General features: G+C 40.0%; 1 protein-coding gene across 1 annotated transcript in view; it reads left to right on the forward strand.

Annotated features, from left to right (window-relative positions):
• The window catches only part of ANKFN1 (ankyrin repeat and fibronectin type III domain containing 1), a 173,140-nt gene that overhangs the window by 17,957 nt on the left and 140,766 nt on the right, over positions 1-14,417 (forward strand). Inside the window, exon 3 of the mRNA XM_062216707.1 lies at positions 9,081-9,291. Coding sequence (XP_062072691.1) covers positions 9,081-9,291 — 211 coding nt within the window. The remainder of the gene's footprint in view (positions 1-9,080; positions 9,292-14,417) is intronic.

Here is a 14,417-nt window from a genome sequence, read left to right on the forward strand (position 1 = left end):
TCTTTATTCTTGTGTCAGTTTGACTTGTTCAGTTACATTTGTTTTTAATATGACCCACATTTATGTCTGAAGCTAATGCTTTTGAAATTTTTTAAATACTGGAATAGTCAGGTAAAGCCAGAATTATTCTTATCTATATTGCTAGCGAAGAATGGGTGATTATAAAATTTTCTTTCTCTTTCTCTTAAATTCATTCTCTTTCTTTTCCCTTAATTAACCCCACAAAAATAGCAGTTTGACAAACAGGGAATCTTAGAATAAGTAGGTATTCTGGGAGCTCTAGTGTTAATTCAAGTAATAATACATGTATTATTTCTTTACTTACGAACCTAATATGCTTTCCAAAGGCATTCAAAACAGAATCCAAGCAAAGAGCATAATACATACATACATATAGAGATCTAATGAGTGAGAAAAGGAGACCAGCAAAACTAGAAAAAGAAAATATTAGAGAACAGAAATAGATATACCAAAAACCTAGGCAAATATAGTACCTGAAATTTATGGCTATGTTTATCTTTGAGTTCCCAGTCAAGGCAAAAAAGGAAACAATTGGTTATAGAATCCCATTAGCTGATAACTGAAAGTCTATCTGTCCATCAGCAGAAATGGGTATGTTCCTGTTGCTAAGTCCTCTGGTCTATATAGATGTCATGGTGAATTATGTAATAGAGAAGGGTATAAACAGCAGTACTGGTGGTATTACAGACGTTTTCATCCAGCAGTCTCTCATATTGGCCCTAAGGAAAAGCTGAGGCCATAATATTAACATGCTTAGCAAGGGCATTTTTGCAGAGAGTAATGACACCATTTATTTGAGCTGAAAATAGGTGAGCCCTTAGCCTTTCCAGATAGAAGCAAGCCAGAGTTTGCCAATGAAAGCATGGGGTTAGGAAATGTTTTAAGAGCAACAATAAACATGGCATATGAGAAATTAGAAATAATAAGAATCAAAAACAAACACAGAATTGTGGAAAAGGCAAAGTTTTAACCTTGAACTCATCTTTTTCTAATGTGTTTTCTCATCTCAGACTCATCTTTTGGAAAGGCTTGGCCGTCATTAAGTTGTGGCCTTGGCCACAGAGGCTCTTCAGTTCAACAGATGGTAGACAAAACACATTTCCACTCAGCAGATTATCTTGCAGTGGAGAACTGAATACCAAAATGACTCGATCCCCTGGATCCCCATTGTCACAACAAGCATTTGTACAACAGTTTCATATTTTCTTAAAATTCCAGTTTTGTATTATGTACACAGTAAAAGCTGACCTGTAGCCTACAATAAGGAGAATCAATTTCTAATGAGACTAAAAATAAGACATGACCACTTAAACATTTGGTCCCTGAAGATTTTCTACACGTTAATAATGAGGTGATCTTTATGCTAGGTCAAGATCAATAGTATTTCATCACTTTTAAAGACTAAGCAAATCTTGGAGAAGATGCAACATAGAAATGTAAATATCAGGATGCTTCAATAAGTCCTAGAAAATGGAATTACAAAATAAAATTTATTTTGCTCTGTAAATTTTTCCTCAATACGCATTTTCTATGAACTTTTTAAAGACTCTTTGCATAAATTCCAAAATTCTTTCCATCCAAGAAGATTATCTTTTAATTCCATTTTCTATGAACTTATAAAAATTTTATTTATGTAAGGGAAACAAATTTCCTGTATTTCATATACACACTTTTTTTAAAGATTTATTTTATTTATTTGAAAGACAGAGCTGACAGAGAGAGGTAGAGACAGAGAGAGAGGTCTTCCATCTGCTGGTTCACTTCCCAGATGGCTGCAATGGCCGGAGCTGCGCTGATCTGAAGCCAGGAGCCAGGAGCTTCTGGGTTTCCCACATGGGTGCAGGGGCCCAAGGACTTGGGCCATCTTCTACTGCTATCCCAGGCCACAGCAGAGAGCTGGATTGGAAGTGGAGCAGTTGGGACTAGAACTGGTGCACATATGGGATGCCTGTGCTTTTTAACCTGGTCAGGGCTTTTTAACCTGCTGTGCCACAGCACTGGCCCCTTCATATATACACTTTTAAGAGCATAATGATACCTCCCACTCTACCTTCCCTCCCTCCCCTATCCTTCCTTATTTTTCTTTAAATTTTTACAATGACATACTTTCAGTTTACCTTAAAATCACAAGCTTAATCCTCCACTAAAGAAAGAATTCAACAAGTAGTCAATATAAAAACCACTGTTCCTCAAGAGTATAGACAAGGGTTATAAACAATGATCAAGTCTCAAAATGTCAATTTTTCTCATATGCATTACAGTTTTTTTACTTTGTACATTAGCTACCACAAGTCAGGAAAAACATGGTGTTTGTGTTTTGGGGACAGGCTTGTTTCACTAAGCATAATGGTCTCCAATTGCATCCATTTTGTTGTGAAAGATAGGATTTCATTCTTTTCTATAGCTAAGTAATATTCTATCGTGTATATATTCTACAATTTCTTTATCCATTCATCAGTTGATAGACATCTGGATTGATTCCATATCTTACCTATTTTGAGTTTAGTTGCTACAAACATGGGGGTACAGATCACTTTTTCACATGCCAATTTCATTTCCTTTGTGTAAACTCCTTGTACTGGTGTGGCCCGGTCATATGGCAGACCTATTTTCAGATTTCTGAGAAATCTCCATACTGTCTTCCATAATGATTGTACTAGTTTACCTTCCGACCATCCATGTATTAGCTCACCTTTTCCTCACATCCTCAACAGTATTTGTTAATGTTGTATTATAGCCATTCTAACTGGGGTGAGGTAAAACCTCACTGTGGCTTTTATTTGCATTTCCTTGGTTGCTAGTGATCCTGCACATATTTTCATGTCTATTGGCCATTTGTATTCCATCCTCTGAAAAATGCCTGTTAATATCCTTAACCCATTTTTAACTGGATTGCATGTTTTGTTGTTGCTGCGTTTTTTTGTTGTTGTTGTTGTTGTTGTTTTTTTGACAGAGTTAGTGAGAGAGGGGGGGGGGGGGAAGGTCTTCCTTTTTCTATTGGTTCACCCCCGAAGTGGCCGCTATGGCTGGCGCGTTGCGGCCGGCACACTGCACCAATCCAAAGCCAGGAGCCAGGTGCTTCCTCCTGGTCTCCCATGCAGGTGCAGGGCCCAAGGACCTGGGCCATCCTCCACTGCACTCCCGGGCCACAGCAGAGACCTGGACTGGAAGAGGAGCAACCAGCACAGAATCCGGCGCCCTAACTAGGACTAGAACCCGGGATGCTGGCGCCATAGGCGGAGGATTAGCCTAGTGAGCCACAGTGCCAGCTTTGCTGTGTTTCTTGAGCTCCTTATATATCCTGGATAATAATGCTTTATCAGATATATAGTTTGCAAGTATTTTCTCCCATTCTGTTTGTTGTTTTACTTTGTTCAGTGTTTCCTTTGCTGTGAAGAAATTTCATAGCCTGATATAATCTCATTTGTTGTCTTTATTGCCTGTGCTTCTGGGGTATTATCCAAGAAGTCCTTGCCTAGGCCAACGTCTTATAGTGTTTCCCCTATGTTTTCCTCTAGTAATTTGATGGTCTGAGGTCCTAGATTTAGACCCCTGATTTATTGTGAGTTGATTTTTATATAGGGTGTAAGGTAGAGGCCTGGTTTCATACTTCTGTAAGCAAAGATCTAATTTTCCCACCACCATTTGTTGAAGAGACCTGTACTTTCTCCAAGGAGTGATTTTAGCTCACTTCTCAAAGACTAGTTAGTTGTAGATGCATTGATTAATTCCTGGGGTCTCTATTCCATTGGACCATATGTTTATTTTTGTGCCAGTACCAGACTGTTTTGATTGTAACTACCCTGCAGTATGTCTTTAAATCAGGTATTGTGATGTCTCCAGCTTTATTTGATTGTTGAGGATTGCTTTAGCTATTCTAGGTCTCTTGTGATTCCATAGGAATTTAAGGTCATTTTTTTCCAGATCAGGGAAAAACATTTTTGGTATTTTGATTGGGATCACATTCAATCCATAAATTGCTTTGGGCAATATGGACTTAAAAAAAAAAAAAAAAGATCTAGGGGCCAACACTTGGTTAATCCTCTGCCTGCGGCGCTGGCATCCCATATGGCTGCTGGGTTCTAGTCCCGGTTGCTCCTCTTCCAGTCCAGCTCTCTGCTGTGGCCCGGGAAGGCAGTGGAGGATGGCCTAAGTGTTTGGGCACCTGCACCCATGTGGGAGATCAGGAAGAAGCACCTGGCTCCTGGCTTCGGATCAGTATAGCTCCGGCCATAGCGACCATTTCGGGGGTGAACCAATGGAAGGAAGACCTTTTCTCTGTCTCTCTCCCTAACTCTGTCAAAAAAAAAAAAAAGGAGATCTAAATTAATAAAATGAGAGATGAAAAAGGAGATGTTAAAACAGATAACTGCAGAAATAAAAACAATTATCAGAAATTACTACAAACAACAATATGCCAGCAATCTTAAAATCTAGAAGAAATTGATAGATTTCTGGACAAATACAATGTACCAAAATTGAGTCATGAGGACACAAAAAACCTAAACAAACCAATAACCAAGACAAGAGATTGAATCAGTAATAGAGACCCTCCCAAAAAAGAAACCCCCAGGATCAGATGTTTTCACTGCTGAATTCTACCAAACTTTTAAAGATTCTCCTTAAACTAATCAAAACAGTTGAAAGGCAGGGAATGCTCCCAAACTCCCTCTATGAAGCCAGCATCAGCTGAATTCCAAAATGAGAAGAAGATATAACTTGGAGCTAGTGCTGTGGCAAAGCAGGTAAAGCTGCCACCTGTGAAACTGGCAAACCATATGGGCACTGGTTTGAGTCCTGGCTGTTCCACTTCCAATCCTGCCCCCTGCTAATACACCTCGGAAAGCAGTGGAAGATTGCCCAAGACCTTGGGCCCCTGCATCCATGTAGGAGACTTCGATGAAGTTTCTGGCCCCTAGCTTCAGCCTGGCCCAGCACTGATTGTTGAGGCCATCTAGGGAGTGAACCAGTGGATGGAAGTGTGTGTTCTCTCTCTCTCTCTCTCTCTCTCTCTCTCTCTCTCTCTCTCCCTTTCTCTGTAACCCAGACTTTCAAATAAATAAATAAATCTCAACAAAGAAAACTGTAGACCAATTTCCCTGATGAATATAGATGCCAAAAATCCTCAACCAAATACTAGCTAATCTAATCTAGCAACTTTCAGAAAGATCATTCACCCAAACCAAGTAGGCTTTATCCCTGGTGTGCAGTGATGGTTCAATGTATGCAAATCAATAAAAGCGATACATCACATTAACCAAGAATAAAAAAATGTGATTATGTCAATAGATGCAGGGAAAGCATTCGATAAAATACAACATCCTTTCATGACAAAAACCATAAGCAAATTGGATACAGAAAGAATACAGAACACAATCAAGGCAATATTTGACACACCAACAGCCAGCATCATGTTGAATGGGGGAAAGCTGGAAGCATTTCCGCTAAGATCTGAAACCAGACAAGGATGCCTACTCTTACATTACTGTTTAATATAGCTCTGGAAGTTTTAGCAAAAGCCACTGGACAAGAAAAAGAAATGAAAGGGAAACAAATGGGAAAGGAAGAAGTCAAATGATCCCTGTATGTGGGGAAAAAGGGACACTAATCCATTGTTGGTGGGAATGTAAACTGGTAAAGCCTCTATGGAAGACAGTTTGGAAAGTCCTCAGAAACCTGAATATGGCACTACCACAGGACCCAGCCATCCCACTCCTTGGAATTTACCCAAATGGAATTAAAGCGGAGAAAAAAAGAGCCATTTGCACCTCAATATTTGTTGCAGTTCAATTCACAATAGCTAAGACATGGAATCAACCTAAATGTCCATCAACGGATGACTGGATAAAGAAACTATGGGATATGTACTCTATGGAACACTATACAGCAGTAAAAAACAATGAAATCTGGTCTTTTACAACAAAATGGAGGAAGCTGGAAAACATCATACTGAGTGAAATAAGCCAGTCCAAAAGGGACAAATATCATATGTTCTCCCTGATCGATGGCAACTAAATAAGCATCTAAAATGATACCCATTGAAGTGAAATGGACACTATGAGAGACAATGACATGATCAGCCCTTGTCCTGACTATTGAGGAACAACTTACTATTTTATTCCTTTTAGTATTTTGTTGTTGTTGTTGCTAAGTAAAACGGACCCTATGAGAGACAATGACATGACCAGCCCTTGTCTAGACTGTTGAGGAACAACTTACTATTTTATTCCTTTTAGTATTTTTGTTGTTGGTGGTGGTGGTGTTGTTGCTCTGTTTGTTCTACATAAGACCACTGGTTGAACTCTGTAATCAATGCACAATCATTCTTAGGCGTTTAAAATTAACAGAAAAGTGATCTCTGTTAAACATAGTAGTGGGAATAAGAGAGGGAGGAGATATATAGGTCGGCACATGCTTACTCGGACTTACCTCCAATGGTGGAACTAGAAATGTGCCAGGGGATTTCAACTCAGTCTTACCAAGGAGGCAGGCACCAATGCCAGCACACTTGGTAAAGTGATAAGTATAAATACATAACTGATCAAAAAGATAGGGTATGTGTCGAAGAGATTTCACAAATAAGACCAGTGTAGGCAAATAATGAAGGATAGAATTAAAAGGGAGAGAATGATCCTGCGGGGGAAGCAGGACACACAGCAGACTCATAGAATGGCAAATGCCCAAAACAGCACTCCTGCCTCAGAATCAACCCTTGGGGCATTCGGATCTGGCTAAAGGGTCCATGAGAGTCTCACAGGCATGGAAAGCCATGACTTGGTGGCAAAAATCAATCTAAATGAAAGACCCTGGTGAACAAGACCCCAGCAGAAGGAACAGGCCATTAAGGAGAGAGGCGCCTTTCTCTGGAGGGAGGAAGGAACCTCCACTGTGATATGGCCTTGACTAAACAAGTTCAGAGTTGGTGAACTCAAGGGGCTTCCATAGCCTAGACAGCTCATGGCAGGAGCCTCGGGTGATTGCTGACGTCATAAATAAGAGTGCCAATTGTTAAATCAACAACGGGAGTCACTGGGTACATGCTCCCCACGTAGGATCTCTGTCCCTAATGTGTTTTACTATGAAACTTAAAAACACTACTAGTGGAACAATACCCTATACCTTGTGTGGTTGTGTGAGTGCAGCCTGTTGAAATTCTTGCTTAGTATATACTAAGTTGATCTCCAGTATATGAAGGTAATTGAAAATGAAACTCAATAAAGGATGGGATGGGAGAGGGAGAGGGGAGGGCCATGGGAGGAAGGGAGGTGGGGGGGAGCCACAACAATACAAAAGTTGCACTTTGTAAATTCACATTTATGAAATAAAAAAAATGATCCCTGTGTACAGATGATATGATCTTATGCATAAAAGAACCAAAAGACTCCACTAAGAGACTATTGGAACTCTTAAGAGAATTTGGTAAAGTTGCAGGATATAAAAATCAACACACAAAAATCAATCACATTTGTATACACAAACAGTGCCATAGCTGAGAAAGAACTTGGTAAATCAGTCCCATTCATAATATCTACTAAAAAAACCTAAATATCTTGGGATGTGAATACCAAGGACATGAAAGATACTACAATGAAAAATACAAAATGTTAAGGAAAGAACTAGAAGACACCAAAAAATGGAAAAGTCTTCCATGACCACAAACTTCCTAAAGTCTCTCATAAGCTCCAGAAACATGTATTTGAGAGAATTCCAGATCTCTTTGCTTTGGTTTAGTATTTATCCTTTGAAATAACTTTTCAGAAAAACCATAAGTGTTTAGCAATTTTTCCTGTAGGTGATTTAGCATTCTATAAATATTGCATTTTTTGCTCTCTTCAGCACCAAACCTCAGTGCTCAAAAATGCCAGGTGTTCAGTGATTAGGATTCTGCATTGAAGAGGTATGGAGTTAGAGACCAAAAAGTCTAAGAATGTGGCCAGCAGACTGCTGACAGGTAGAACTATTAGAGATTTGTAAATGAGGAAGTGACACTTAACATATATATATTTTTTTAATATTTATTCATTTATTTGAAAGTCAGAGTTACACAGAAAGAGGAGGTGGGGAGGAGAAAGAGAGAGAGACAGAGAGAGAGGTCTTTCATCCGATGGTTCACTCTCCAATCAGCTGCAACGGCCGGAGCTGCACTGATCTGAAGCCAGGAGCCAGGAGCTTCTTCAGGGTCTCCTACATTGGTGCAGGGGCCCAAGGACTTAGACCATCTTCTACTGCTTTCTCAAGCTGTAGCAGAGAGTTGGATGGGAAGTAGAGCAGCCGGGTCTCAAACCAGTGCCCATATGGGATGCCAGCACTTCAGGCCAAGGTGTTAACCCACTGCGCCACAGCGCTGGCCCCTTAACATGTATATTGCAAGAAGATTACTCTTGTATCAGTATGTAGCATGGGCTGGAGGAACCAAGACTAGCAGCAAAAGGTCACTATCACAATCCAGACAAGGGAAGATGACATGGAGACTTGGAGACAGAGAGAATAGATAGGTTTGAGAGAAAATAGAGAAAGTGTGCTCTCAATTTCAAGCTAGACATAATGGAAAGCATCTTTGCTAATGCTATCTACGCCAGCATTTCCACAAATACTGTAAAACAGTATTCCAAAAGTAGTTAAAGCAGTGTAATCAAATATATATTAAAAAGGTTAAAATTCCTGAGAATTCTTACAGTAAAACCATGGAGTAACTTGGTTTAATCCAATGTTTATCAAATTTATTTGACCACATGCTTTTTTTTTTTTTTTCATAGAATACCTTTTAATTGTCTATCAAATAGTATTCTGCAAGACTGGTTGAGAAAAACTCATTTTTGCCCTTAACTATAACTAGCCGTGCTATACATGGTCTTAGTGACACAATATTTATTAATATTCAGTGCTCATTAGAAAGAACGGGAGGCAGATCTACATAATGCATACTTTGGAGTCCCTGGGATAAATTACAGTTATATCATATAGTCCCTGAAGCAGTCTCTAAAATTCAAAATAGCTAAGCTGTCAATTCACACTGTTCTATGAAATTTCACTAACCTACTTCTACTCTGCTTCCCCAGAATTTCCAGGGCAATGAAGCCATGTTTGAGGCAGTCGAACAGCAGGACATTGATGCTGTGCAGATCCTCCTGTATCAGTATACAGCAGAAGAACTAGATCTCAACACACCTAACAGTGAGGGGCTGACCCCCCTGGATATTGCCATCATGACTAACAATGTGCCCATCGCTAGGATTCTTCTGAGGACAGGGGCCCAAGAAAGTCCACACTGTAAGTAACCCTGAGAATAAAAACTGGTCCTATTAAAACTGCACCCCAGGTTTATGCCACCAACACAGCACTGCTGACCTTCAGACCAGGAATTGCTGACAAAGCATAGGTTCTGAAACCCTCTGTCTTTTCATAGACTTTCATGGAAATAATGAGCATGCTTATTAATCTAAACATCAAACTTCTTTCTAAGTAGAACAAGCTGAATGGTTTTGAGAAAGGTCCCCAAAGAACTCCTTCTTTAGACATTTTTAAAAGTTTTTATTTATTTTCATTTTATTTGAAAGGCAGAGAGATCTAGAAACTTTCAAAGAAAGAGAGAGAGAAAAAAAGAGACAGACAGACAGACCTTCCTTCTCCTGATCACTCCCCCAAATACCTGCAACAGCTAGGGCTGAGCCAAGCTGAAGTCAGGAGCCAGGAACTCCATCAGGGTCTCCCACGTGGGTGGCAGGGGCTCAAGTACTTGAGCCTTGGACTGCTGGCTTCCAGAGTGTACATTAACAGGAAGCTAAATTGGAGGAGTGAAGAAGCTGAGACTTAAACCAGGCACTCCCAATATGGGATGTAGGCATCCTGTGCAGCATCTTAAGCATTAAGTCAAATACCTGTTTCTCTCCACTCCCACAAATATTTTCTCAACTTCAAAATAGGTGAGCTACTCCAAAAGAGGTCCTAGACTTGGAAGTTTAATAGGAAAAAGAGTGAGCATGATAAGCATGTGTGTTTGTGTCTCTGTATCTGCAGCCAATGTGGTGGCTTTATCTCTTTGTTTCATTTATTCATTCACTCAACAAACCCTGAGGGCAGGGCACTGTTCTAGGTGCTAGGAATATACTGGTGAATAAGAGCAAAGCCCTATTCTCCTAAAATTTACCTACTAGTGAGGGAGACTTCCAATAAGCAAAGAAATAGGTAAAATATTAACAACTAAATTGATAAGTGCTATAAAGAAAGTAAGATGGATCACTAGCTAGACATTGTTGGAGAAGGGATGATTTTTAAAGAGGTGGGCAAGAAGAGCTTCTATGATTCAATGATCTTTGAGAACACAACAGGTCACAAGAAGGGGAGGGGGAGCAAATTCTCAGGTATTGGAACCAGCAGGAATGAACTGGTATGCTATAGGGCAAGCAAGCCAGTATGGTATAAGCAAAATAGAAAAGAGGAGAGTGGAGGCTGAGGAAGAAGGTACTAGGACCAGATTATGCACAACTTTGAGGCTATGGTAAGATTTTAACTCTGATTGTTGAGTATTAAAGGGAAGTGGTAAAACAGTCAAGGCAGGTATATTGTGCTTTACACAGAAAAATGCATATCCTGTGGGTAATACACTTCTGAGATTGGGAAGTCCAGTTAGGAGACTATGTAAGGAATCCAGGAGGGAGATGCCAGTTTCTTGGACTAGCATGACACTCATGTTAAGCAATGGTTAAAACTCTGGATGTTTTAATAGCTCTATTATGATACCACTCACATACTATACAATTCACCCACGTAAAGTACATCACTCAATGATTTTTAACATATACACAGAATTTTTATTTTAGAACTTCATCTTCCAAAAAACAAACCCTATACCCTTGAGTTATATACTTTTTAAAATCCCCACTCTTTCCAGCCCTAGGAAGGCCACTCATCCACTCTCTGTTAATATAGATTTGCCTATTCTGGACATTTAATTTACTGGAATCATATAAGATGTGGTCTTTTGTGTCTGCTTTCTCTCTGGATGTATTTCTGAGGTTGAGCAGATGATAGTGCTTGTGGAGGGGGTGGTGCCCTGGGGCCAGCGGAAGATCCCGCCCATGAGTGAATGGGATAGTATCCTACAGCAGTCACCCTGTGCCAGGCACTATTTGGAACACTTTACATGTATTGACTCCCTTAATCCTCACAACATTATGAGGTAGGTGCTCACATTCCTCTTGGTGCAAACTCTCTGACCCAAAGACCACAATGGCTCTGAGCCACAGTTTTTTATGTTTCCTAAAAGAAAAAAGTAAACTCTTCAAAATGTTAGTTTCACTAATACTGATTCACTTATTTCCAAGTGGTGAGACTCAGAAGGCTAAAGAGAAGCAAGCAAATATATAATTAGAGGTCACATTTCTGCTCCTACATTTCATAAACTACTACCACCCAAAGACTAGGTACCAAGGCAGATCCTTGTATCAGAAAACTCTTTATTTTAAAAATGCTAGGCTCAACACATCCATGTCAAAGAGAGGAGGGATTTAAGCTCCTCAAAAGAGTGCCACAAAGTGTTGCCCCTTTTTAGTGGAATTGGAAGATTTGGAGGGGTAGATATATCAGGTTGGAATAAATTGAAAAGGCATCTTTTCTGTCTTTTGATTTATTTTGCAATAACTTCTACCCAAAAGATCCAGGGAGAGAGGAGTGGAGAGAGAATCAGAGGGTCTGAACATGGAGAATGCAGAATGGGCCCTATTTTGTAAGAACAAGGAGACCATTCATTCACATGTTGCCACGGCCATCCTAAACTGGGCTGGATGAAACATTAGTCCTCCCTACCTGAGAAGCTACAAAGAATCCTGCCTTTTCCTTGCAAACAGTAAGACTCCCAAAGTCCCCTTGTGCACAATGAAATCTCCATAAAAGAACTCCAGTACTAAATACCTAGTTAAACCAAAAGCAAAGTTGTTCAAGAGATCTCTGCTTTCCTGGTTCCCTCTGAGATGATAACCATGTTACTATCACAAAGCTGTAAAGAAACACTGACAGTGGGGGATAGCCCCAGGCTTCAACTCCAGGAAATAGGACACCTGAGTCACTCTGACCACCCACAAAGTCAAAGAGATAGTACCATGTATAGATTCCTGCATGTAAAAAGAGCAGGACTGTGTGCTTATGTTGTCTCCACAATCATTATCTCTAGTTTTCATACTAACCTGGAGGACAGTATTAACTCTAAACTTTGAGGATACAGAATTTATGATTCTGAGAGGCGAAGTGATTGACAAAAGGTTACACACCTAGCAAATGAATAGAGATATCACAGACTCAAACTCAAGTCTCTGCAGTGCCAATACCTGAGATTCTACTGCACAAACTCCCTGTCTTTCCAAATAACCAATATGGAAGGCTATGCCCACCAGGCCCCTGTATCTTCCCCTTTGTACTATTTGCTAGAATCCTGTGGTGTTTTTCTTTGTTCTGTTCTGTGCACTAAGCTGCTGTTTCTGTCAGAGAGAGGTAGGATAGAGCATAATGTTTCCAGGGAATTGTAATTCACTTTATATATCAAGTAGAAAGAAAGCAGAATTGCTTCTGTGCATGAGTAAGAGCCAGCAAGAGAGGAAAAACGGATTGGCCAGCCTGGACCAGATAAGCAAACACCTGCTGCAAACTGCTCCCTAGAAACTAAAGAGGCAGGATGTAAGAGAAGAAAAACAATGAGGGGACATAAGTTCTTCGAGTGTTTTACACTGTAAAACAAAACTTTGGGCTGCATTATCTCACCTGACTCTAATAACTGGCTTGTCAGTGAAAAAAACTGGAGTAAGTCAAAAGTTCATCTGACATTACAAAGCTAATTGGTGATGGTGCCATGATTTGAATCCATACCATCTCTGTTAAATGCTTTGGTATTAACAGAAAAACTTTATCACACTTGCTGTTAAATAATAAATGCCCAATTCCTTTATTCCCTTCCTACCCATCTGCTTTCTAATGACTTCAAGTGTTCCAGAGTAGAGTACAGAGTTTCCAGTATGGTCAATCTTCTTGCTTTCTTTCCCTCTGTATTGCTTTCTCTAAATAGGACCAGCATTCATTCTTAGGATTCTAGCACAATGCAGAAGAAAGCCCTCTGTAATTCTCATTTCTTATAAGGAATCAGAACAGATGAATTTAAGGAATTACTCCTACGTTGTATTAGTCATATCTGTCTTCCAGTCTCTTACCCTCAGTCACAAAGCTATCTTTATCAACATGGCTTGAAACTCAACCACGTACATCTCCTCATTCATACAAAGAAAACACCCAAACTTTCACACTGACTTGAGGTTAAGCATATCCAGCACCCAAGCTTAATCACTGAATGAACTTGATATCTTTATTCAAGGACTTTGTTCTGTTCTTCCTACCTTTAGGGAGGCAGTACAATTACTTATTCCTTATAGAAGAAAACAGCAACAATTACTGAAGTAGAGTCTCAAAAATACTTCCTGCAGACTGGTGTACTGAGCTTAGACAGCAGGTACAGAATCTAAAAGGACTACAAAATGGAAAGCCTACATTAAGAGACACCATAGAATATCTGTGACTCATGCTCAACTGAACAGCTGCTATCTGAGAAGCCCCCAAACACTGTTCCCCATTTTTCCTAACTCAAACCCTACCCCCACCCTGGAATTATTAATTTATATCTTACCTGCAATCTCTGGAAGGACTTTTCTGACCTGTCCATGAGGGCCTTGCCCTTCTTAATACTGCTATTGATTTGGCATCATTAAGACTCTACAAGCAGTAAAGAAACTCTCTATAGATACCTACACAATGTGTAACTGTGGTCATTCACATGATTCTTGTTTCATTCCTTGACCTGAGGATCTAACACATGGTTGGTACTAAGAAGTTTTCAGGCTAGTCTTGATGACAGGCCCATCTTATGCCACTGAGTCATAGGCACTGAGTTTTAATGCATACACACATACACCTGCAATATACGGAAAAGCTGTTTAAGTCTTCCAGTAGCTTAGACTATGGGTACCTTTCATTGTTACCACTGCTGCTGTTGTTTTCCAGGAACTGGTGCAGAATTTAGTTGTAGAAGTAACCTGGTTGTTCTTATTTTCATATTATTTAATCATGTGACCTGTAAGAGCAGAATACACCTCAGTTTTGGTCTTTCTGCTCTTTCCTTTGGCTATCGTCTCCCATCCCTGCAGACCCTAACTTCTCCCTCTACATTTCCTGATGAACTCCTCTCTCTCACCTTCTCTCAGACACTGCCTGGGGATCAGGATAGTAGCACCCAGAATTCACTATGTTCAATTATATCATAAAATGTGATGCAAAGTTACTGTCATTTTGAGGATGGTACATACAGTAGCCTTGTGAGGATGTACCTCCAGTTTCTGCAGTAGACAAGGGTTCGTGTT

The sequence above is a fragment of the Lepus europaeus genome, chromosome 18 (genome assembly GCF_033115175.1).
Source record: "Lepus europaeus isolate LE1 chromosome 18, mLepTim1.pri, whole genome shotgun sequence".
Lineage (NCBI taxonomy): Eukaryota > Metazoa > Chordata > Mammalia > Lagomorpha > Leporidae > Lepus > Lepus europaeus.